This window comes from Mixophyes fleayi, chromosome 4, assembly GCF_038048845.1.
Source record: "Mixophyes fleayi isolate aMixFle1 chromosome 4, aMixFle1.hap1, whole genome shotgun sequence".
Classification (NCBI taxonomy): Eukaryota; Metazoa; Chordata; class Amphibia; order Anura; family Limnodynastidae; genus Mixophyes; species Mixophyes fleayi.
Window position 1 is genome coordinate 318882523 of NC_134405.1, and position 27174 is coordinate 318909696.

The 27174-nt window shown below is 41.9% G+C and overlaps 2 protein-coding genes across 3 annotated transcripts in view; one reads left to right on the forward strand and one right to left on the reverse strand.

Annotated features, from left to right (window-relative positions):
• Positions 1–6007: 6007 nt before the first annotated feature.
• UBLCP1 (ubiquitin like domain containing CTD phosphatase 1) lies at positions 6008–20342 on the forward strand. Its single transcript, XM_075210166.1, has 10 exons — positions 6008–6277; positions 9909–10000; positions 12450–12535; positions 13023–13138; positions 13814–13912; positions 16672–16709; positions 17486–17584; positions 18709–18825; positions 19537–19664; positions 19763–20342. The coding sequence occupies exons 1-10, from the start codon at positions 6097–6099 to the stop codon at positions 19788–19790; spliced, it is 984 nt and encodes a 327-aa protein (XP_075066267.1). The 5' UTR covers positions 6008–6096; the 3' UTR covers positions 19791–20342.
• A 2066-nt stretch (positions 20343–22408) lies between these two features.
• LOC142152978 (matrix metalloproteinase-21-like) overlaps positions 22409–27174 on the reverse strand; it is a 39215-nt gene continuing 34449 nt past the window's right edge. For both annotated transcript variants that reach the window (XM_075210163.1, XM_075210164.1), the window contains exons 6-8: positions 26786–27043; positions 25189–25361; positions 22409–23594 (exon numbers count right to left, since the gene is read on the reverse strand). In XM_075210163.1, coding sequence (XP_075066264.1) covers positions 23289–23594; positions 25189–25361; positions 26786–27043 — 737 coding nt within the window. In that variant the 3' untranslated portion in view covers positions 22409–23288. The remainder of the gene's footprint in view (positions 23595–25188; positions 25362–26785; positions 27044–27174) is intronic.

Consider the following 27174-nt stretch of genomic DNA (forward strand, 5'->3'; position numbering starts at 1 on the left):
AACCAGGTCTAAATTTTGAGAAATTTTAGAACCAATTTGCCAAACTTGTTTGAGCATCGAACTACTGGCAAGCATGTCAACACGTATCAGCAATCCTGATTTTCGTAGGAAGCATGGTCCCTGATAAAATCTGTGGTATGGGCACATTGGGGCATGACTTATTTTGCAGAGGTGCCATACATACCTGCAGGGCCGGTGCAAGGTTGCTCGGCACCCTAGGCAAAGCTTAAGCTTATCGCCCGTAGCAGCACCGCATAATTGAGGGCGGGCGGCCGATCTGCCCTAGGCGATCGTACCGCCAGCATTTATTTCTAAATTATTACTGGGTCCCCCGCTTCAGTGCCGCTCTCCAGCATACCTGTCTAGAGTTATGAAACCTGTCTGTTAAATAGGGACAGATTTCACAATACTAGAAAGGGTGGGGCTTAGCGCTTTAAAGATGGTATGCCTACAGGCTCCAGCAGCGTTAATCTGGATCTGGTTAGGTGATAAACACATGAGTTTGCATTAGAAAATATGTATCCCTCAAAGTTCCTTAGCACAAGGAAACAATTCATTGTAATTTATTTTACAGCAATTAGACTTTGCTAAAACAAAAACCCTGAATGTCAGTATTCTAAATATGTTGCTGAGATTCTTGTTAAATTGTAGTTGTCATGACAGTATTTGTTTATTAATATGGTGATTCTACATGGGAGTGTTAAACTTAACACAACAACAACACAAATAAACAATATGTTGGATACACGAACTGCCTGATTAAGAGTTCAGGTCACCTTAGGCTAATATGCCTGTAGCGCTATCTCACCTTCCACGGTTATAGGTAAAAACAAATATGTCCTGAATTTAATATCAGGCTTCTTTTACGTTTGCCTGTTTTCGAAATTCAGCTCTACGTGGCTTTTTAGACGGATCACAGTAATCTTTGCCACTCATTTCATTAAAATCAGAACTGTATAGCGGAATGGAGGCGTGAAAGAGCGCTACTGTGGGTGAAGGCGTTAGTGTTCTTCAAAGTCTACAGTGACATTCAGGAGAGCTCTATTTCTCCATTACTAATTGCCATTGCTGAAATAGAATTAATAGGTCTGACAAGCTTGATCTTCTAAATCTGCAGTCCCATAATGTACAGTGTTATATAGGTAACACACAAAGAGGAGAGCTCCATTGCTTCATTGCTAATTGTCATTGCTGAAATACAAATACTAGGGCTGGCAGGCTTGGTGTAAATCTGCAGTCACATTGTACTGTGTTATATAGTTAACACACAAAGAGGAGAGCTCCATTGCTAATTGTCATTGCTGAAATACAAATAATAGGTCTGGCAGGCTTGATCTTCTAAATCTGCAGTCACATTGTACTGTGTTATATAGGTAACACACAAAGAGGAGAGGTCCATTGCTCCATTGCTAATCTGCAGTCTTTGTTTGAAATTGTATGAAAATAATATTGTGACCTGTGAGGTGGACAAAACTGACTGCAAATGACTTAAAATTAGTGTTATTGAGGTTAATAATAATGTAAGGAGAAAAAAAGAGTAAAATTATGTGATTTTAGCATATTTTAGCAATTTTTCAAAAAAATACAGATCCAAAACCAAAACCAAAACACAAATTTAATCCAGATTCAAAACCAGAACACGGGGGTTAGTGAACATCTCTAGTTGTCACTGTTATCCTTACCATCACAGAGAAGTTTTCGGACAAGCCGGCCATGAAATGACTCATGTTATGAAGCCTTTAGTATCTGTATGATAGAGAGAGGGAGACCAATGCTTTCTTAAACCTCAGATCCTAAAGTCAGAATGGAAGAAAAGGTGTAAACATCACGAGTGAAATAAACCGGTATTTTATTTGTGGCTACTAAGTGTGAAAACCACCAACATAGATATTCTAACAGCTCTTTAGAATCTGCTAAACATGGAATATACGTCCAATGTCTGTTGTACATTTCTAAAATAGTGTAAAGAAAAACTGTCCTAAAAGTGAATTTGTTGCCCTACATTTACTTATTAAATGACTGTACTGACGTGAAATTTCAGGGAGTTCAGGAAATTTAAAATATTTTTGTAGGTATCCCTCCATTATTAATAGAGCGCATGCATGTTTGGCCAGATCAGGGGCAAACGCAGGATTTGTATAGGGGGGTTTCCACACCACGCCACCAGTGGGCGTGACCAGCATGCATGGGGGCGTGGCTATAATATTAGACAGTGCTTGCCTGCTCTCCAACTCTTCCTATCCCCATAATATACATGGGCAATGCTGCCTGCACTACTGTTAGGTGCACGCAGCTCTCCCTTTTCAAGCAGAGCCGTGTGAAGCGGGGGCAGGGTCCAGCCACCTCAATTATACAGTGCCACAGCCATGAAGGGGGGTTTACAGGCACTAGGAAACCCCCCCTCGGTTTGCCTATGCAGATATACTCAGTATTTAGGCCTTCACTTGCTACAGGCTTCATTACTGACTAACACATTGTAATAGATCCACATGTTGTATAATTATATCACTTAACATCTGGAAAACCTGCACTGTTAGGGGCCCTGAGGACTGGGCTTGGGAAACTCTGGCCTAGATAACGGAGGGGCATCTTCTGCTGCTACATCCTATGGAAGTCTGGCATTTATGTGCAATTGATCTATGAAATTTGTTTAGTAGATGTCTGTCGCTTAAGAATTGAGAGATCCGGAGTTTGAGCAATTTTTGTGCTACTCCTCAATGCACAACTCTTTTTCTCATATAGATATTGTACTTGTGTCTTGTAAGCTGCTCCCTTTGGTTGCGGAGGTGCAGTATAGATTGTCATGGGGTCAGTTTTTGAATTAGTGGAGCATGGGAGGGTTAATTTTCTCTGAATGTAAAAACTAGAGATGTTTACTGACCCCCGTGTTCTGGTTTTGGGTTTGGTTTAGGATCTGGATTAACTTCGTGTTTTGGTTTTGGCAAAACCGCCCTCGTGTGTTTTGGTTCTGGGGATCTGTATTTTTTTTAGAAAAATAGCTAAAATATGCTAAAATCACATAATTTTGCTTTTTTTTTTTGTTCCTATCTTATTATTAACCTCAATAACACTAATTTTAAGTCAATTTTGACCACCTCACAGGTCACAATATTATTTTCATACACTTCAAACAAAGACTGCAGCAGTTCCTGCCAGTGATAAGAAGGTCATTGTCATGCCTGGGCATAAGACCAAAAAATCCAACTCTTATGTGTGGAATTATATTTACCCAAATTCTGACAGTTGTCTAGCCATTTGTAGCATTGTAAAGCCACAGTCAGTAGAGGTACGGACCTTAACCATCTAGGATCCTCATCCATGTTACGCCATTTGAAGCAAGTTCATGGAAAGCTATTGGGAAAGTCAGAAACTTATGCTAAAAAATTATCAACAAGCAGTCCAGCATCAGCTACCTCCCTTCTCTCATCTACATCCCAGCACCTGCAATCTACATCCCCAACACATTCATCATCAATATCCTCAAACGTGATCGTAGTTAGTTCTGCATCCAAGTTTCTAATGCGAGATGACTCCTCCCCTATCCAGGACTCCTCAGAGGAATCCTTGAGTGTTAGGCCCACTGCTGCTGTTCCTGCTGCTGGGGGTGGATCTTCAACCCAGAAGCAGACAAAGAAGATGACTACTAGAAAGCTGTCACCCAGTCACAAAGCGGATCACAGACGCCATGGCGACTATGCTAGTATTATATCTGTGTCCAATATTCACTATTAATGCAGCTGGTGTTAGACATTACTTGAGGTCTTGTGTTCCCGTTACCAAATTCCATCACGACACCATTTTACTAGAAAAGCTATTCCTCACTTCTGTCAGAAGTTTCGTAAAAATGTAATTATTGGGCTACAAAATTCCATTCTACCCACTGTACGCTTAACCACAGATATGTGGACAAGCGGAACTGGGCAAAGTAAATATATAACTGTGACAAGCCAGTGGGTTGGTGATTTGCTTTCACCAGCAGGAACAGCAGCAGCATGTACCCAAGTACGTCACATTTTTCAGGGGCAGGCTACTATGTGTATCATCTGCTTCACTAAGAGGCATATTATTATTTTTATTATTATTATCGTACATTGTGTAAGGCACCACAGTGCTCCACAGCGCCATACAGTAGGGAAGACAGGGACATACATAAAACAAGACATACGTAAAACAAGAACAGACAAGGCAGACAAAAAGAATGGAGACATGAAAACAAAGGGTATGGAGGACCCTGCTCATTAGAGAGCTTACATTCTAAAGGGAAGAGGGCACAGCTGAAATAGGAGGAGAGAGTGTGGCTCAGAGTGGAGATTGGAATAGTTGTGAGGGTGCATTAGTGTGAATAGTGTTATCGAGGATAAGGTCACCTCTAAAAAAAGAGATGTGTTTTCAAAGAGCATCTAAAGATTTGAAGGCTGTGGGAAAGTCTGATTGAGCGTGGTAGGGAATTCCATAAGTGGGGAGCAGCACGGGAGAAGGCGGGAGTGAGAGGTGGTTATCAGAGACAAGACAAGGCGCAGGTCCGAGTTAATACCGCTGACAACCTGTTTGAAAAACTAAGAGATGTCATTACAACATGGCTTATCCTGCTTGGACTCTCTTGAGGATATGTGATTTCTGATAACGCCACCAATATTGCTAAAGCATTACAGCGGGGGGAATTCCAACACATTCCCTGTTTTGCTCACACAATCAACTTGGTGGTACAGAACTTTTTAAAAAATGACAATGGCATGCAGGAGATGCTGTCTGTGTCCCAAAATATTTAGGATCATTTTCGGGAGTTTGCAACAGTATGTAGGAGAATGTAGCAGCTGCTAGAAGAATAGAATTTAGGGGGAATGTACTTTAGTCCAGCGCAGTGGAGAATTCTTTCCGTGTTGTGCAAGGTGTGGAAACCACTCAAAGTAGTCACCTGTGACTGGGGGGAAGGGGCTGTGCAGACACTGTTAGCTTGAGTCAAGTGATTCCCCTAATTAGACTTTTTGAAAAGCAGCAACAGAAATTCAAGGAGGAAATGAAACAAATGTATTCCGCTAATTATGATGGACTTGTAGATTAAGTACTTTTTTTTCTTCACCAGGATCCAAGAGTTTTCAACATCTTGAAACTGAATCATTAGGTAACTGTGCTTGATCCTAGGTTTAAGAGCTATGTCTTTTCTTTTATTCCAAGTGACCCAGATCTCAAGAGATGCAATGAGCTCCTGGTAAGCAAGCTGACAGTTCAAGTGGTTACTGCCACATTGACGTCTCCTCCTTCAGTTTCTTTGGAAATTCCTGCTAGGAAAAAACGTAGCTTTCCCAAGACACCCAGTGGTGATGCAGATGAGTCTGAACAACATTTTGACATTTGGTCTGGTCTAAAAGAATTGCCCAAAAATCGTGACAGCTTTTCCGTAAAATAAACTACAAATTCCATGAGGAAGGCCATTACCGGCAATTACATCAAAGTACACAGACTTCTGTGATGGTGGATTGCAGTCCTCATTGAAAATTATGGTGACTGCCGCTTAATGCGAAACTTAGCCTAATGCAGAAAATATCTATGATATCTCCTGCGTTAGACTTTTGTTAGCTAATTAACTTAATAATGTCCTTCTGTTTATATTATTATATTATTATATTATATTATTGAGTAATATAATTGGCACTATATAAACCATAATAAATATTATGAGCCTTCTGTTAACCTTTCTTATTTCTGTAACATAAGTAATTATCACTCTGTGCTGACAACCTGACTTCTAGTGTGATAATAGTCTGCTTCTGTGTTATCAATGAACTCAGCCCAGGTTGTTGCAGTGATAAATAAGGGAACAATCTAGTATCACACAGGGGAAGGTGGCACAAGGTGACCTCCAGCTGTTACAGAACTACAAGTACCAGCACACCTCACCAGCTGAGGGCATACTGGGACCTGGAGCCACAGAAGAGCCGGGCAGGACAGGTCCTGGCAGCGGCAGTTTCAGGAAGTGTTGCCATGGAGACGCAGCGCTGCGTCACCCACACGTCACATCCGCTCTGTCTCCCCGTGTTGTTGTGCTGAGGCTCCGGTGCCGGCTCTCCATGGCGGTGGCCGCTCTCTGATGGAGTGATGGCCGTGCGCACCGACCCCAAGGCGATGACCCTGTCTCTGATCATCAAATGGGGCGGCCAGGAGTTCCCGCTGTCCGCTCTGTCCGAGGAGGACACGGTGATGGATCTCAAGCACTCGCTGAAGGGCCTGACTGGAGTCCTGCCGGAGCGCCAGAAACTGCTGGGCCTCAAATACAAGGGTGAGTGGGGAGTTGTACACCAGAGAAACAGGTCAGTACCTCCCATGTCCCTATGGGTTAGGCTCCCTACTGGATCTGGCACGGTTTAGGCGCCCTACTGGATCCGGCACGGTTTAGGCGCCCTACTGGATCCGGCACGGTTTAGGCGCCCTACTGGATCCGGCACGGGTTAGGCTCCCTACTGGATCCGGCACGGGTTAGGCTCCCTACTGGATCCGGCACGGGTTAGGCTCCCTACTGGATCCGGCACGGGTTAGGCTCCCTACTGGATCCGGCACGGGTTAGGCTCCCTACTGGATCCGGCACGGGTTAGGCTCCCTACTGGATCCGGCACGGGTTAGGCTCCCTACTGGATCCGGCACGGGTTAGGCTCCCTACTGGATCCGGCACGGGTTAGGCTCCCTACTGGATCCGGCACGGGTTAGGCTCCCTACTGGATCCGGCACGGGTTAGGCTCCCTACTGGATCCGGCACGGGTTAGGCTCCCTACTGGATCCGGCACGGGTTAGGCTCCCTACTGGATCCGGCACGGTTTAGGCGCTCTATTATTATTATTATTATTATCTTTGACTTATAAGGCGCCACAAAGGGGTCCGCAGCGCCGTACATTACATATACAGAAAACAGAACCAAGACACAACATGATACACAAATATATACAAACATAGGTGACAGGGTAAAGCAAATCAGATTATGGCTGACAGATAGAGAAAGGGATAATAGAAATCAGCAAGAAGAAGGCCGAAGATTAATAAAACAGGGAAAACCGGGCTAGCGAAGCAGGCCAAGAGGTACAGAGGGTGAAGGAACTGTAGAAGGAGCACACAAGGAAAGAGGGCCCTGCTCATGAGAGCTGACAACCTAGAGGGAGGGGGAGACACATAAATGGGGGTAATAACTAGGGGAGAGAGCCAGGACAAGAAAGTTAGAAGGACTGATAGACTTGAATAAAGAAATGAGTCTTAAGGGCACGCTTGAAGCCTTTGAGAGTAGATGCTAACCTGATGGAACGTGGAAGATCGTTCCACAGCAGGGGAGCAGCCCGGGCAAAGTCCTGAAGACAAGAGTGAGAGGAGGTGATCAGTGAAGTAGTGAGGCGGCGGTCAGAGGCAGAGCGGAGGGAGCGGGTAGGAGTGTAGGTAGAGATGAGATTGGAGATGTAGGGAGGGGAAGATTGACTAAGAGCTTTAAAGGTGAGGGTGAGGAGTTTAAATTTAATTCTGTAGGGTATGGGGAGCCAATGTAGTGACTGTTGGAGGGAGACCGCAGAGATAGAGCGGCGGGAGAGAAAAAGGCGGGCAGCAGCATTGAGGATAGACTTAAGAGGGTCAAGGCGAGAAACAGGTAGGCTAGAGAGAAGAAGATTACAGTAGTCAAGGCGAGAAATAATAAGCGAGTGAACAAGGGTTTTCGTGGCTTCCGTGGTGAGAAAGGGACGTATCTTAGATATATTCCGAAGGTGGAAGTAACAGGATTTAGAGAGGGACAGAATGTGAGGCTTAAATAAGAGGGAGGAATCAAGGATGACTCCAAGGCATCGGACAGAAGCGAGGGTAGAGTTATTAACAGAAATAGAGAGGGGGGGAGGTGGGATTGTCCTGGCAGGGGGGAAGACTATAAGCTCGGTCTTGGAAATATTGAGTTTAAGGAAGCGTTGGGACATCCAAGATGAGATGGCCAAGAGACAGGAGGAGACACAAGACAGAAGTGAAGGGGAGAGGTCAGGGGATGAAAGATAGATTTGGGTATCATCAGCATAGAGGTGGTACTGGAGGCCAAAGGAGCGGATGAGGACACCAAGGGAGGAGGTGTAGAGGGAGAAAAGCAGGGGGCCAAGAACGGAGCCTTGAGGAACACCAACGGGTAGGGGAGGGGAGGGGGTGATGTAGAATCATGAGTAGAGACTGAGAAGGAGCGGTTGGTGAGGTAAGAGGAAAACCAGGAGAGGACAGTGTTACATAGGCCTAAAGATTTGAGAGTTTGCAAAAGGAGTGCATGGTCAACGGTATCGAAGGCAGCAGAGAGGTCAAGAAGGATAAGAAGGGAGTAGTGTCTATTGGATTTAGCAAGGAGAAGGTCATTAGTGACCTTAGTGAGGGCAGTTTCAGTGGAGTGGAGGGGGCGAAAACCGGATTGGAGCGGGTCAAGTAGTGAGTGAGAGGAAAGAAAGGAGGTGAGACGGTTGTAGACAACCCGTTCAAGGACTTTGGAGGCAAAAGAAAGAAGCGAAATTGGGCGGTAATTAGAGAGAGAGGCGGGATCAAGGGACGCTTGCTTGAGTATGGAGGAGACAAGAGCATGTTTAAAAGAGGAGGGGAAGATTCCAGAGGAGAGGGAGAGGTGGAGGAGGTGTGCAAGGTGGGAGCAAGCTTCGGGAGAGAGGGAGCGGAGAAGGTGGGAGGGGATTAGGTCCTGTGTGCAAGTGGAGGGGGGAGAGGAAGAGAGAAGGGTATGGACTTCATCTGCAGATACCGGAGTGAAGGAAGAGAAGGAGGGAGAGCTAGCTGGAGGGGAGAAAGGAGATAGCAGCAGCAGAGGAGGGTGAGAAGGGGGACAGAATGGGCATGGAGGGGGGAGAGGGTGGTGTAAGAAGGGATTGCTGGGAGATGTCATGACGTATAGACTCAATCTTGGAGGTGAAGTGGGTAGCAAAGTCAACAGCAGAGAGCGTGGTGGGGAGTGGGAGAGGGGGAGGGGAGAGGAGGGAGTTGAAGGTGACAAAAAGCCGAAGGGGGTTAAAGGATTGTAAAGAAATGAGAGCTTTGAAGAAAGATTGTTTAGAGAGGGAAAGGGCCGAACTATAAGATGCAAGCATGAACTTGAAGTGGAGGAAGTCAGCATGAGTGCGTGACTTTCTCCAAAGCCGTTCTGCACTGCGGGAGCATTTTTGAAGATAGCGGGTAAGTTTAGTGTGCCACGGTTGTGGCCCTACTGGATCTGGCACGGGTTAGGCGCCCTACTGGATCTGGCACGGTTTAGGCGCCCTACTGGATCTGGCACGGGTAAGGTGCCCTTTTTTTTTTTTTTTAATCTGGCAAGGGCTGTCTTAATGCATAGGCATACTGGGCAGTTGCCCAGTGGCCCCACAAGCATAGGGCCCCCATAGGCTTGCCAACTTTTCAGTATATTATTCCTGGAGATTTATTCAGAACCTTCAAACCCTCTTTATTAAAACGTCTAGGTGGACTAATCACCTCAGTATTTACTGTTATCTGTCCATGAGATCTTGCTGTTTGCAAATACATATCTTGACCTTAACAAAAACAATGTACATTTACGTATTGTACATAAGTGGTTGTGTAAGTAGGGCCCCAGTGCACTGCTTTGTCAAGGGGCCTATAATGCTGTGAAGACAGCCCTGGATCTGGCATGGGTTAGGTGCCCTCAAAAATGGCAGCTGGCCAGGCTGACGCAAGTCCCAGAATGCCAGTCCACCGGCTCATACCAACCTCAAAAATCTATCCCGCTGCTGCAACCGGTAGGGTGGGGACAATTGCCTTCCTATCTGAAGATGTATTTGTGTAATTAGTATGTTGGCTCTCCCAATATTGTTATCAAGGGAGGTGATTATAGTGCATCGGTCTTATGTTAATCTTTGCAACTAATTTATTTTGTTTTATGTATGTTACAGGTAAACCAGCAGACAACAGCATAAAACTGGGTGTCCTCAAGCTAAAACCAAATACCAAGATTATGATGATGGGGACCCGGGAGGAGAGTTTGGTATGCACGTTCTGTTTTTTATTATTTCAAAATGTTTATTGGTTAATTCCACCCAAAACTGAAAACTCTATTTTGCAAGGAATAGCCAAAGTGATACCTGGTCCCTAAAGGCTCCATTCAACAGGTTCTCTTGCGGGTCCCCAATGTCCTGCCCACGTATCTGCTGCTGCTTCCCATGGTTCTGCCCGCGCATCTGCCGCTGCTTCCCATGGTTCTGCCCGCCGCGCCGCTGCTTCCCATGGTTGTGCCCGCCGCGCCTCTGCTGCTGCTTCCCATGGTTCTGCCCGCGCATCTGCCGCTGCTTCCCATGGTTGTGCCCGCCGCGCCTCTGCCGCTGCTTCCCATGGTTGTGCCCGCCGCGCCTCTGCCGCTGCTTCCCATGGTTGTGCCCGCCGCGCCTCTGCTGCTCTTGCCTAAACCCACAGCTACTTTCCCTGCTCTCTATCTGGAAAAAAAAACCAGATTAATGAGAAGAGGCAAGCAGTGTCTGCTACACTCTTCTTACTTATTCCGACCCCTTCTTTTGGGGAATGGGTTTCAATCAAGATATTGCACCCAAAACTGAACTTTCCATTTTGATTGGAATAATCCTTTGTGGAAAACTTTAGTTTCCACTCCGTAGATGTTCATATGCTAACACTTTTATTTTATATCCTTTTTAAAACCCTTAAAATGGCTGTAAAACCCAGACAGCCGGTAGCTGTGTTCTCTGGAGCTGTGTTTGGGAACTTTCCTGGTTTCTGAGTGACTGAAGCCATCATGTTAAGTAGGGTGTATACTTACGGTATTTCTGCATTGGAGGCAGTGTAAAAGATATTGGCTATCCTGGAGATTAACTGCCTGTCAAGCTATGGTACGTTCCTCTTCTTCATCCTGTAAGTCTCGTCCTCTGTCTCTCCTACGAGCTGCCAAGTGCACACTTCTTTGTGCTGTGGCATCTAGAGAGCCAGAGGTGGAGACAGACAGTCTGTAGTGCAGGTGAAAGAGGAACACAGCAGTGGAAGCACTGACCACAATTATTTTTTTTTTTGGGTGACCTCCTGATAAATTGGAATGAAAACCTTGTTTAGAGACTGTAATTTGCTCCCTTAAAAGTGCTGAACAAGTATTTTATTCCTGCTTCATATGCTTGTGGAAGTGTTTCTATTGCAGCTGTTGTACCTGCTCGCTCCAGTACTACATAGAGCTCCAGTACTTTAACCTCATAACTAACCCCCTTAAACAAATATAATGTGCCCTCAATATCTGACCTAGCGTATGATTTCCTCTATCCCCAAATACTTGGTGCCCCCTTTTCAATGCAGTATTTTATCCATAATGTGAAGGTCTTTATGGCTGAAAAGTTGGAATATTTGATAGACTGTATATCAGATTGGTCTTCAATGTTTGATCTATTGCTGGAGAGGCAGACACTTTAGCAGCATGGAGGACGGGCATGGAAACTAGACAGATACTTGTCAATTTCATCAAATACTAGCCAGACATTGTAGCAGTTGCACCCAACAACGATTATTCTAAGTAATGAAAATTACAGTTCTTACATCATTCAGCATCAGGAAATCTGATAATGATTGGGCAGCACGGTGGCTAAGTGGTTAGCACGTCTGCCTCACAGCACTGGGGTCATGAGTTCAATTCCTGCCCATGGCCTTATCTGTGTGTAGTTTGTATTTTCTCCCCGTGTTTGTGTGGGTTTCCTCTGGGTGCTCCGGTTTCCTCCCAAACTCCAAAAACATACTAGTAGGTTAATTGGCTGCTATCAAAATTGACCCAAGTCTCTCCCTCTCCAATGGGGCAGGGACTGATGTGAATGAGTTCTCTGTACAGCGCTGCGGAATCAGTGGCACTGTATAAATAAATGATGATAATGATTTATATAAAACTAGTTGATGCTATAGCATATGTCAAATAATTAATGTAGTCATTAAAGTCAAAGTCCACTTTCGTGGCCCTCATTCTGTTAGTCTTTGTTAAATACACTGTCTTGCAGCTCTTGCAATCTTCGGGGATCAGTGAATCCTCTGTCCATTGCCGGCAATTTGCTGTACTTGTCTCAATCCAGATGATATCAAGTGTGTGACGCTACCGGGGGGGGGGGAGGGGGCAGCCATAGTCAGAGGACTTACTATTGTAACCCCTAAAGACTGCAGGGCAGTTAAGTATTGTATACTGTCTACTGGAGAGCTTGTATATAGCAGACACATACAGATAGGATAGGGATTATATTTGACCATCACTAAAAACACCCAAAGTAGATGATTTGCAAATTGAAAATGTCAGATATAATGCAGCCAGCATATGGCAGCGAGAGGTTAGCTTAGATAATGTAATAGTGAGTCTGCAGCAACGGATCCAATGCCACTGCCATGAGCTTTATCTATGCAAGTCAGCCTGCAGTAGCGTTTGAATTTGATTTGCTTGTAATAGACAGTGCTATGGATTATTGCAGGAGGATGTACTGGCTCCGCCACCAGACAATGACGACGTTGTAAACGACTTTGACATTGAAGACGAGGTTGTGGAAGTGGAAAATCGGTATGTCTGGACGTTTGATAGTAAGAATTGGAAAGGCTGAGACCCATTCTACCACATTACTGTAAAATTGTGTTTTGTGTTTTGTTTTTTCAGTCTTTTTAATTTGTCTTCATGAAAATTTCCGTTAAATCATTGTACAACCAAAAGAGGAGTCTGTTTATTACCAACCTAATTTATTCCTCTAATAATTTATATGTTTAAAAAGTCTGTTTGATTTTCCTGTGTCTTCTAATGGCATGGGGGATTAGTAGGAGACTCTGTAGATGTTTTCAGTGCTGTTCCCAGGATTACTATAATAGAAGAACTGTGATAGGGCTGCTATGGCATAACTTGACTCATCAGCATTCTCTCTCTGTGCATTCTCTCTCTGTGCATTCTCTCTCTGTGCATTCTCTCTCTGTGCATTCTCTCTCTGTGCATTCTCTCTCTGTGCATTCTCTCTCTGTGCATTCTATGAAGAAAGTATGCTAATGGTATCTATTTCCAGAGAAGAAAATCTGGCTAAGATTTCACGTCGTGTCAAAGACTACAAAGTGGAAACCCTAAATCCTCCCAGGGAAGGAAAAAAGCTGCTGGTGCTAGATGTTGACTATACACTATTCGGTCAGTATGCTGCCTCTGCATTTAACTTCCATCCTTTAATGAGTGTGTGATAGACTCTACAGCTCAGGTTCACTTTGATGTTATTACTTGTTAAAGGGCAACTGCACTTAATGCAGGATGATCACCTTGTAACATTCACAGATCTGTATACAACATTTCAAACCATGACGGCTTGTTTCACACAGACTGTACAGGTTATGACGCTCCCATGAGAACTTTCCATTGACCTGTTTGAAACTGGCCAGTGGTAAGAGCTCACAGCAAAGTGGTGCGCTAGAGTTAGACGTATTGGAATCCCTGGTGGGTCTGCTGGGAGGACCGGTAGATAGCTGTAAATTATGTGATGTCATTGCCAACTTCTGCCACTAGGCTGTGCCCCAAGTAGAGGTAGTCTAGAGTTTATTACCTCCCATGCATATGATTGATAGGAAGTCTTAAGGAAGAGATAATGGGATTATGGGACAGAAATCTAAGCTAAGGTTTGGAAAAACCTAAGCTAGCTGCTACTAGGTTTACTCTCGGCATCTACAGTTCCAGTGATTAGCTGGTTTATAGACCTGTGGCTGGAATCCATTCTTCTCTGTGCTCTGCAGTGGGCGGTTCTGCCTCATCTGTGTACTATTCATTCCATCACCCGTGTATATACTGTAACTCTGTCCTCCTGGTCTTTCTCAGATCACCGGTCATGTGCTGAAACGGGTCTAGAGCTCATGAGGCCATATTTGCATGAATTTCTTACCTCTGCCTATGAAGATTACGATATTGTAATATGGTGTAAGTATTTGTTGTACTGTTGTTGTCTTTCAAATGTGTAATTATGTACTTTTGATTGTAAGTTTAGTGGTGTGGTGGAAAGCACAAGCATTAAGGTGTTATAATTCTCTTCAATACTCTGCCCTCTTTAATTCCTTGACATTTGTATTAAAGCACATTGAGAGCTGTATAAAGAAATGTAAAAGATCTTTTTATAAACGTTGATATATTTGCATTCAACCTAATAGATATAACGTACTTGAAATCCACGTGTGCACTTCACATTTTTAGGTCCAATATTGTTCTACCAAAACGATCTGTGTAGCAAATTTGCTATTTTCTCAGAAATTGGCTTTTTTTTTTTTTTTCATTTGTTTAATTTCTACTAAGTTGTCCCCTCTTATTCATGTTGGTGTTTCTGCTGCTGATTGAAGCACACATTCCACAGATAGACCTGCTCCTATATTTGTCGATAGTATAACGTTTCTGTTTATAACACACTGTTCTATGGACAAATGTGTATTTGGTTTTTCAGGGATTGTGCCCATATAACACTTAAAATGCTCAGTGCATGCGATCCGTGGTCACATGTGACTCGTTCCAAAAAGAGAACAGACCTCCAGGATCACTGATCCCAATGCTAGTTACCTCCACTGTTCACACACTGCCACATGCTGTAATATGCACTGTGCTGAGACTGCTGCATGTAGTGTTCCCACTGCTGTGATCTTAGAATGTGAGTGTCTATGGTGCACTGACATCCGGAACAATGATCTTCATGCCGTCTATATGATGTATGTGTTACTTCCATCAGACCACACCACCGGCACAACGCACTTCTGGACGACTCCTTAAAGACACTAATATGGTTTATTACGAGTCCATCTTAATGTACCCTGCAACCTATTTTCTTTTTCAAGGTGGAATATAAAATTGTAGCAATTGGTCTTATGAATGGGGTTATGCGATGAGACTTCATTTTGTACTGCGCACCCACCTTTAGCAACCAATCAGCAGTCGGCTTTTATCTGCCTGGTGCAGATTAGATATCTTGTGTCTGTGCAAACTTTACACCTATGTGCAGTGTTAAGCTGGGTACACGCTACAGAATTTTCCACCAACTTTTTATGCCGATCGATTTTTACATGCGATCGATGGTCCGATCGCTCGGTCTATGGACTGCATACACACTAGCCTTGTTTAGGAAGATAAAGGGAAGAGCGGACGTCCCTTTAGCGACTTTTTACAGCCATGTTGTCGTGAGCAATGATTGCAATTTCATACACATCGGTCAGAAGTTTATACACACTACACAACGAAAACGAGATTGGAACGAAAATATTTAACGGTACGACCAACCAAATGAGGCGACAATCGTCCACTTAAGCAGACTTTCGACATTGGTGTCACTGCACACACTGACCCGACTTTTGAACAAGCGGTCGTATGTCGGCTGGTTGAGCCGATTATTGGACGAAAACCCTGTAGTGTGTGCCTAGCTTTAGTAATGAGCTGGATTGTGGCTCTCATTAGCGCTGGGATGCTTCCACGTTGGGACAGCTAGGCCTGGGATCCTGCAGAGGATAGCTGAATCAGTGATCTCATGCAAGACATTACTAATAGATCCCTGGAACTAATAACTGCTATTGTAGTTACTAATAGATCCTGTTTGTTATAACAAAAACAGAGTAGACCTAAATCAGCCTCTGCTGACTCCCAAAAGTCTCTCCTGGCCAAATATAATTCATACCCCTCTTCATGTCACTATTACTCGCAAGAAATAAACATTTACACATTTCCGATTATTTTTCTGTGATTTCTCACCAGGTTATTTTACATAGAATTGTGTAACAGTGTATTCTTTCCTCTTGCTGATGGCCATAGAGTATAATCTAGTTCAGTATGTTAATGAAACCTTTTATATGAGGGGAACAGAGGTCTTGGTCATTCACAAATGAAAAGGTCTAATTAGCATGAGAATAACTGTCTTCATTTCTTACAAAAACACATTTCCTCCAATATATGCCGCATCAGAAATCAATACGTTTCGAATTAAAATCGGTACATGATCTAAATTGTCACACTGCGCCACCATTTGAAATAAATTTATACAATAAGTTATCTTGTAAGTAATCTTTGTTACTTTCTACCGGATTGGCATTACCCCATATGTGGCCAACCTAAGCATTGTTTAGATCAACGATGGGAAACAGGCAGCCCTTCATATCTTCATCCACGGCCCCTTCCTGCTTTGTCAGATTTGTTTCTTATAGCTGTAACACTTATTTAAAATGTCTGTCGATATCTTATTACAGATAGGTGACTCTTTCTTTGATTAAATGTATTGTTTTATCTTATTACTGAGATTAAGGGTAATGTGCGGAGCTTTTGAAGTTTAGAGGCCGCACCATGCAGTAACTACAGTGTGTCGGGTTCCCCATTACTGGTTTAGATGATCACAATGTTATTAAAAGTGATGATTCAGAATGCAGCATTAGTACAGCTGATGACCTCTGGGGGTTATGTGGCTTATTAAAAAACATGAAATATCTCTTACTATAAATGGCTCTGCAGTGTACGTGAACTCATGCTATAAGTTATATGTATCAGAGTTTGGTGAACTAACGAACATACACTGTCTGCATTATATATATATATATATATATATGAATATATATATATATATATATATATATATATATATATATATATATATATATATATATATATATATAATATTATAGCATTTCATTTTTTAAATATTTATTTTGTTTATATAGCTGCAACTAGCATGAAATGGATAGAAGCCAAAATGAAGGTGAGTGGAATGTTTTTGAGGATATGTATTATTCTATGGCATGTATTCTTGTAACTAGAGTACTAATCCTGTATTACAATATAGTATTACTATTATGTTATTTGTAATACTATATTATATGTTATGTATATGATTACACATTTACACACAATGGTGGTAGCCATTTGTTGGGCAGAGCCCATATTTAGTCTATCCGTTCTCTAGGACCTTACATGCCTCATTGATCCATTCCCAAATGTTATAGCCAAATCGTCCAGATCAGACATTTCGGGCCCCCCGGTAGAGCGGTCTGATCACATGGTAGCATGGTAGTTCTCTACAGACCGGACCTGTTGTGGGTGGGTCATGCAGGTTGGTTTGTTGTCCCGCAAGCAGCACTTTAGGGCCTATTTACTGATATCACCAGTTATATTCCTGCTGCGTGGCCAGTATTACCCCCAGTGCTACACGCAGTCTTTCATACTTCATATAGCAGCGAGTTATAGCGAGAGATGTACGTACAGAGCATTTACCTTTAACTACTAACTGTTTGCAGATTATCAGTTTTGTGACTTTAGGGAATCTCTGCAAAAGGCAATCACCAGATTTGTTTGTTTCCCAAAGTACATAAAAAAGTAAAAATAGAAACTTGTATATGACAATTCACAATAGCGTACTACATCCGCTTTGAAGTCATTATATACAGTGTTTTTGGTAATGTCCCTTTAAGGGGGTTTTTAATTGCTACTGTATTTTTGTGAAGTTTCTAACTTGGATTTGTCCATGTATTTTACTAGGAGTTGGGCGTGAGCACTAATGCTAATTACAAGATCACTTTCATGTTGGATAGTGCAGCCATGATCACTGTCCACACGCCCAGAAGAGGCCTCATTGATGTAAGTATCAGACACCTATTTCATACATTATTATTTTAGGCTCATCTCTTTTATCTAGTACAGGTAGGTGAAATACACCAGCGTTCTATCTTGTTGTAGAAGTAAATGCACTCATTTATTTTCCTCTTAGGGTGTGGGAATATGCAGCAATTATTTTGCCATCATCTACCTACAATAATATATATGGGGAGGAGAGAGGTTGAGAGAGAGGATGTCGTTTTTTTTAAAATATACATAATCAAACTATGACTAATGGCATTGCATTGTTTCAAAACCTATGGTTCTTCGGCTGCACACAGGTTACATAAGATAAGGGAAGTTATGCAGTAGGAATATTATAAGATCTACATTACTTATTACATATAGCTGGAGTGCCTTTTACATTACATGTTCTGCTTAATGGTTTACAGTGAAAGCGGATTAACTGAATTCACCATAATGCCCGACATTCTCTTTGATGAGTATGTCAATGCAGACTCAAGCAACAACATGGCTGTGCTACAATACCCTGGTTGTATAAGTGTGCACACCCCTGACCTAATACTTTGTGGAAGCACATTTTGCTTTTATTACACCAGTAAGTCTTTGTGAATAAGTCTCTCAACTCCGCACACCTTGGGGGTAAATGCATCAAGCTGAGAGTTTCCAGCGGGATTTGAAAAGTGGAGATGTTGCCGATAGCAACCAATCAGATTCTAACTTTCTGTAGAATGTACTAAATAAATAACTAGACTATGGTTGCTATAGCATCTCCACTTTTCAAACACACCGGAAACTCTCAGCTTAATTCATTTACCCCCTGGACTCTGCAAGTCTATCCCGCTTTTCAAGGTTCATCAAATTGTGAGTGGATCTCTTTTGCACAGCCCTCTTTAGGCCATTCCGCAGGTTTTCAAAAAAAAAACCACACATGCAATTTCATTAAAGGTTTGTAGATTATTTTTTTTTAATATAGTGTCTACTTTTGTGGATCCAGCCAGCAACGTATTTCTCATTCCCACAACATTAAATATATTATTATAATAATAAGTGCATCTCCCTGAAAAATACCATTTAGTTGGGAGCTGCCTCTTACCTAGATCTTTTCTTACACTGTACAGTTTATTCTCTTTTTCCTCCAATAGGTGAAGCCACTGGGGGTGATTTGGGGCAAATATGCGGAGTTCTACAACAAGAAGAATACCATCATGTTTGATGATATTGGAAGGAATTTCCTGATGAATCCCCAGAATGGCTTAAAGGTAATCCCAGGATATAAATAATGGCTATTTGCCTTTGTGCTGATTTTTTCCACTGACTGATACAGTCCAATAAACTTTTTTTTTTTTTTGGAAGAAGATTGTTTTCTGCGTTATTAAAATATAACTCCCATTAAGGCGGTTGTCACTTTGTCGTATCATTCTACACTGTTTCTGCAAGGCTCTCTACAACACATGAATGGAAAATCTACACCTCATCATCATCATCTATTTATATAGCGCTACTAATTCCGCAGCGCTGTATAGAAAACTCGCTCACATCAGTCCCATTGGAGCTTAACATACACACACACACACACAGACAGACAGAGACTAAGGGCAATTTAATAGCAGCCAATTAACCTACCAGTATGTTTTTGGAGTGTGGGAGGAAACCCACGCACACATGGGGAGAACATACAAACTCCACACAGATAAGGCCATGGTCGGGAATCGAACTCATGACCCCAGTGCTGTAAGGCAGAAGTGCTAACCACTAGGCCACCGTGCTGCCCACACCTGTCACTAATCTGCACTTATGGTGCTCTTTCCTTGTGTTCAGGAGCAATCTGTTGGAATGGAAATCGCCTTGTAAATACGCTTATAATTTTATTTGCCATTCTCCAGGACAGCCTAATATCACAGAATGTGAGATAACAATGATATTGCCCAAATGAATTCTTGGCATTATTTTATTTTCTTGTTCTCCAACAGATCAGGCCTTTTATGAAAGCCCATCTAAACCGGGATAAAGATAAAGAACTTTTGAAGCTGTCTCAGTACCTTAAAGAAATTGCTGAACTAGATGACTTTTCAGACCTTAATCATAAACATTGGGAGAGGTAAGAGAGCAATGCGCTTTTAGGACCGACAATATCAAAATGTCATTTACAACTTATGACGTGTGGACTATTATCCACTATCCTCTTCTCTTTTCCAGGTATCTCTCAAAAAAACAAGGTCAATAATTAACTCCTAGGTGAAGAATATTATATATTCCGCTATCTCTTTATTTTAGTTGTGTATTTTTTGAGGGGGGGCCAGTATGTTTGACCAGTGGAACTTGGAACGCTTTATTTTGAGTCCCGTCTTTTTATTTTTGTGAACCTTTTTATTTCCCGTAGTGATAAAACACCCGCAGGCCCATTTCTGAGAAGGCTGAGATCCGCTTTGCTTGGCTTCACCTACAATGAAAGTATTCGGACAATGTTTACGTACGGTCGACTCTCAATTTTGATAATTCTAAATATTTTTTATTTATATTTTTTTATACACAGAGTGCTCAGTAAATTGAATTATTTGCATGGTCAGCCTCTTCCGTTTTTTTGGTTTTTTTTCCAGAATGTAGTGGAGTTTTTTTTTTTTTTTGTTGTTTTGTTTGTTTTTGAGATGCAGTTCAAATTAGCACAGCCTAATATTTTAGGATGGGTAAGAAAGGTATGAAGAAGGAAAGCAAAAAAGACAAGTTTAATGAAACATGCTTATTAAAATGTCAATAAACTTAATGATATGGCCTTAAATGCTTAGCTTGTTTTTCAGGGTTAAGTTCTGCAGGATCTATAGTCTCCAAATCCGCTTGTGCTTGAATCTGCCTGTCAATAGTTGCTGCCGTTCTCATTCTTTGGGGGGGAAAGGGGGGTCAATTTCCGCCATATCCAGCTGAGCACATTGGCGCCAGGTATGGTAGGAATCTCCGCCCATTTTTCATGCAAGGAAAAAATGAGCGGAGATTCCAGCCACAACATCTGCGCGAGGTATCTCTGCGGATGTTCCGGAGACACCTCGCTCTGAATTGAATCTACCACTTGTTTTTGTTTATCTCTATTATGTTTATATTCGAAGTACAATAGCGTTTTCCTTTGTAAGGGTGTTTTGTTTTGGGGGTTTTTTATCAAGTAAGAAAAAAAAGTGATCATTTCTAAATTACTTTTTATTTTATGGGTTACAAGTCATACACACACTAGTTTGCAAATGAGTGACCATTTTAATGTTAAGAGTTAAAACATGGTAGCCATAAAGTGCCTAAATAGAACAAAACAAGATCCCTTGTCAAAAGGAACACGTCAACGATTGCTTAATCCTCAGCTAGATCGGTCATATGGGTACATTAATATCACATTCTGTACATGCTCACAATTTAGTTTCGCCTTTCTAGAGTATCCCACAGTCGCTGCATTGGACGTGTAATAACAAACAAAGGCTGAAAACTTCACATATATTATACAAATACTCACACAACATTTCAAACTTTACTTCTGGCAGTAGATTATAAAGTTGAACAAATTAGCCACATACTTTGGCCATATCAGCACGTTGCTCAAAGTAATGGATACATATATGTACATATAGATTTAGCACGACATGCTAGCCAATAATCTCCATTTGTAAACCATAAGACCATTCATTAAAGGAATTCTGCCATCAAGGTACATTTTTATTTTTCAACATGCTGTGTAAAATTAATATGGACTTGCATCCTCATCCCAAAATCTAATAAAATCTGAGGTTTTTTTTATACTTTTTAAATGAACAGAAAAAAAATATGTCCTGTTCTGACAATCCTCCTGTGACGATACTGGTAGTCGTTCTTATAGTGTAATAAGGTTTTGGGGTAGATTCATGAAACCTTCTAAAAAGGAATCAATCAGATTCTAGCTATCATATTCCAGAATATACTAGATAAATGATAGCTAGAATCTGATTGGTTGTTATGGGCAACACTTCCACGTTTTTAGAATGTTGATTAAATCTACCCCTCATCTGTGACTAATAGCTCTCCAGAGTAAATTACTAAAGATGATAAAAGTAAGAAATACTACTAGTATCTATTCAACTTTGACTAAGGGGTATATTTACTAAACTGCGGGTTTGAAAAAGTGGAGATGTTGCTACAGGCAACCAATCAGATTCTGGCTGTCATTTTGTAGAATGTGCTAAATCAGTGTTGGGCAAACTTTTTCAGGAGCGGGCCGAATAAAAAAGAAAAACTTTATGGCGGGCCAATAGAATTTATTAACAAACTCAAATATCGAAATAGGTTATAGCGATATTATGCAATTACCTTTGGAGGGTAGTACAATCGCATGTAACTACCATGGATGGTGACAGTCCTGCGTCTGGCGCCCGATAGATGTGCACACGTGGTATGCGTGTGAAAGATGGCCCGTGGCGGAAGTGAAGACTGATGCGACCGTGGGGTTGCAGGGGGCTGCAATCGTCCGCTTGTCCGGATGTATGGGAAAGGCGCTGTTCGCTAGGTGCCCTTGTATGTTTGCTGAAGCGCCTGGCAGAGACAGTCTGCGCGTGCGCGAAAAAAAGAGGAAACTACATAGTGAAGTGCTGCGATAGAATTATTCACAGCAGTTTCTCGGGCCGGATAGAACTTCTAAGTGGGCCGGATCTGGCCCGCGGGCCATAGTTTGCCCATCACTGTACTAAATAAATGATAACTAGAATCTGATTGCTTGCTATAGGCAACATCTCCACTTTTTCAAACCTGCAGTTTAGTAAATATACCACTAAGTCTCTAGAGAAATAGAACTGGACAGTTTGCATAATGAAACTCCCATGAACTAAATAGGATATCCTTTTATTAACATTGAAAATATATACTGCATATTCCAATATAAACTTTGTTTAGCATATTAACTGCAGCAAGAATCTGGTATAAAAAAGCATTTTATAATAGCAACACAGAACCTCCTTTGAGTAAACCATTAGAGGCATTTAGTGTCCTTGTCAGAATAAACGTAACAATACTAATGATTATAGTAGTCCAAGTATTATTTGTAGGGCATATATAAAGATATGCTCAATTTAAGGTCAAGAAAAAAAAATAGAGGCTTAAAATGCAGATATTTGCAAAAAGGATAAATAAATATAATTTTACCTTTTTTAGAGGTTTTTTTTATGTATCATTTTAAGACCATTCCCACAATACAAAGTTAGATATGTATCTACAATAGACCAACGGTCTAGCAGTAGTTATGTCTGCGCCATTGCTCACGTAGAATGGATGACTTAACGTACTGGTGTTTAGACTTCCACAAATATACCCGACAGACACATAAGGGAACAGTATCCCACTCTCTGTGTGTGAAGCTGCAGGGGTTCAGTAGCTTATAATGAATAAGAAAACAAACCTAGGTACAGCCATTTTGTTTCAGTGTTTAAAACGAAAAAGACCTTGCACAGACACAAAGTTCTAGAACGGTGACGATTGTGAAAGCTGCACTCTGTCTATGGTGAAATATTTCCCACAGAACCTTGTTTTATATGACATAACTGATCACAATGTATTTGGAAGAAGCTGCTGGGCCTCTCTCCTCACAGCAGCAATCCTGGGAACAGAGGTACACGATGAAGCGTTGGAGGTGGCTGGAATGCAATGATAAACATTGTGTTGCAACATTTATTTTTTTTCTCTTCGCTGTCGGGCTTCCAGAAAGACATGACCGTTTCCCAGTCTATTTCGTGGAGAAGAGAACAGACGGATGGACATCACAAATATCGTACCACTTGGAGTTTATCTTTTTACGGGGCCACAGTCCATTCACAGGCAATGAGGCGTTGGCTTGTCTTTCTAGATCCTTGACCACTCTCCAATAATACCTGTCTTTGATGAAATAGGTTTCTTTGTAGGTGTAGGAGACGTAGACGGCATCGATGTATCCGATTGGATGATCCCCGGAATCCACTGGGGGGAAGACGTCTGCGATGCGTTTTGGAAAATTCTCCACCATCTTGTTCTTGTCCACACTAAATGCAGTTACCTAGAACAATTGGGCACCATTAGCATTTTTGCTGCAAACTAGTTTGTGAAAACTAATGTAAAATGATTGCTGGGTCTTGAGATTTTAACATTCTATGAGTGCTGAATATGGGCAATCCTTATTATTTTGACTACGCTGTAAACACTCAAAGCCAAATCCGTCTTGAAAAAGTAGCCAGCATTTACCCAGTAGCATCCATAATGATTTATTACAAACAAGCCCACTGCAATGGATATAGTACAAAAAAAGGTGTCTACCATATAATAAACAATATAAAATAATGCATATTTAAATAAAGTAGCAAGAGTGACCCGGCCATTATCTGTAATCACCTGTCATTCTTCAGTTAAAGCCCATATTACATTGGTACTTGTGTGTCCTCTGTCTGTCTATGTGCTAGATACAAATACTGAATGTAAACACGGATTCCTCCTTTACCTGTGCCTTCTACAGGTCCTCTGCACTAGTGAGGCAGGGCAGATGTGACGTAGGGGAAGGGCGCTTAGGAAGACAGCATAAGTCTTTGCCGTCTCTCTTTTGCATATAGCACGTGGACATAATCTATTCTCCCTGCATAACGGAACTATTTAGGACATATATAGTGCACGACACACAATGTAAGACTTACCATCTGGAAATCATGGTCATACTTCACATTACAGCAAGTGTCCTATAGCTGCTGTTTAACTACACAACATCATGTCCTTTGGCTGACACAGCATGCACAGACTTAGTAGTCCACACTGGAGAGCAACAGGCAAGAAAGTGGTACTGTGTAATTGTCCATTCTCACAATGAGAAATGATACTGAGAACAACACACAGTATGCAGAACTTGGGGATGTGCTCTGTGCAGATGGTCAGTATTAAATAAAAAATAATGATTGTCAATCATAAATAAAAATATCCTCTAAAAATTTATTGTACCTCTTCAATATTTGGAAAATCATAACTTTGTCGCGGGGATGATGACAAAATGACACGATTTGCTGCGGCTCCCGATGGGCAGGTTGCATGGGAATTGTCTGCTCTACCCGTAATCCGGGAGCGTCCTGGACGTTCCAGAAGAGTGGGCAAGTATGGTTTGTATGGGTAAAGAGAGAGTGTGTGTGTGTCCCAGGCAGCGAGCAGTTACTTACCAGGCAGGAAGTTGCTGCTTTGCAGAGCAACTGCTGTCTTACAGGATAAACTGTGAGACAATTCCCCCCAGGGGCAGACTGGGCTATGGCTACGGTCCCATGGTGGGCTACCTTGGGCTGGGTCACTAGGCCAACTGCATTTTTTGCCTTTAAAGTGTTCCTTATAGGCTGTTGAGTCGAATCTTGCCCCTCTGGGCTAAAATTTGCCAGCCCTCTGCTTCCACCCCTGAGCTAATGTAATACAATTCTATAATTCTCTGTCTAGCTTGGTGTCCTGTTTCTAGTGTCTTGCTAGCTACATTTCACATATATACATCTAACAAAATCTGCATATGTTATATACATAAAATATAGTTCTACACACCATGATTATCATTATATTGCAAACAATAATAAATAACAGGCATAACATTGTGTTTTATGTAACAAATTACACAACTGCACACATTTACATACATTGTTTTCTCGGAAGAAGAATAGTAGTCGTTCCTTCTTGTCAAAGAAAGCCGCATCAATAGGACTCGATACCCCCGGGAATGCTTCCGAAATCAGTTGAGGATACTTATTTTTCTTCCAGTCTTCTGTATATACCATGTCTTTCTCGGGGTCGTAGCGCCAGACTTGAGTGCCTTCAAATACAAAATAACCTTAATGAACTAAGAGCCCGCGTTACCGCTGAATACTGAATGCGAGATTCCGGTGATTCTGTCTCTACTGAAATTATTGCGTTTATCAGCCCCAATTTCTATATGGGAGTTTTCCCCCATTGGGCATTACATGAGGACCCTTACAAACTTTTGCTATTTCCCACATATGTCTAGCTATGCCCTTGGGTCAAACTGTTATGTAAGTGCTATAGCTAATGCTGCGGATATTGCAGCCGATATCAGGCAGCTATTTTTTCAATACTGCTGCACAAATTTTCCATGTGTGGCCTGATATCACGATGCCACGACGATCAGTGATCATCAAGTGGGCAGCGCGGTGGCTCAGTGGTTAGCACTTCTGCCTCACAGCACTGGGGTCATGAGTTCGATTCCCAACCATGTCCTTATCTGTGTGGAGTTTGTATGTGCTCCCCGTGTTTGCGTGGGTTTCCTCTGGGTGCTCCGGTTTTCTCCCACATTCCAAAAACATATTAGTTTAGAAGTAGTAGAAATTTAGACTGTAAGCTCCAATGGGGCAGGGACTGATGTGAGTTCTCTGTACAGCGCTGTGGAATTAGTGGCGCTATATAAATAGCTGATGATGATGATCATCATGCTGATAATTGTGATCAGAAAATGAACTACACAAATTCCAAGGATTGATCTTGTCCAATTTGCTGTGTGACAGGATTCCCATATGAGGCCAGATTACTGAGCATAAGTAGATTTCAAGTAACCTTGTACTTCTGTGGCTTTATTCAGAATATTGTACTGCTAAATATTAAAATAATTTGTCCACATTTCTATGTTATTGGTTGGACAAATAAAAATATTACAATTCCCTTAGTCATTATAATGCAAGTTCTGGTTTGTATGAAGTTGTAAGAGTCTTTCTCTTTGTACCCCAGACCTTAGAAAATTTATAGCGTTCCTCAACCCCAAGATTGTATATTAATTAATAACTGTTTCACAGGGTTCATTATAATGTGGACAAAACTCATTTTAGCAAATCTAATTTAAAATTACATTTTAATTTAACTGTTAAAATATATAGAATTATGGATTAAAATAAACAAACACGTTTTAATTATCATAGGGCTTAGTACAATTTCTCTTGTACCCTGTGCAATTCTCATTGCCTGTTTATAGGTTAAAGGTGAATAGCAGGTAGTTGTACTCTTTCAGGTGAACCCTGCAGCTTATATACCTGCAATTGGCAAATTGACAGAGGTCCCAGTGGTTGAGGACAAACTTCCGCTGCTACTGCCCTGCCACGACTTCTCCAAAACACTCCTCTGTAGGAGATTGTCAATACAGCTGCCCGGACAAGTGCTCATAGTTCAACATTAGTTCTTTATAACAAAAGACTGCTTATAGAAATCTAGCTCTTCCGTTCTGATTCATACCTTTAAAAAAATACTGTGCATCGATGTTCCAAGTCCAAACATGCACGTAGGCATCAATGTCTTTTTCTGGGAGACCTCGCCAACCTGTTTTGATGGGGAGAGGGTCTCCGAATCTCGTTCTGTTACTCTTATTTTCATACATCCAGTACCAGCCAGTCTTGAAGAAGTAAGTGTTGAACCTATAGAAGGTATCGCCACGCAAATTCTTCTCCTTCCTCACCCAATCAAAAATTGTGCTGAAGCTTCCGTCACATGACCCTGGTGACAGAAGGGTAGAGGTTAACAGTTGCACATGTTCATGTATTTCACATAATTATGTGTAGGACAAAGAGAGTACTGACAGACACAGGGACAGGAGTACTTAACTGAACACTGTGGAAGCAGCCATT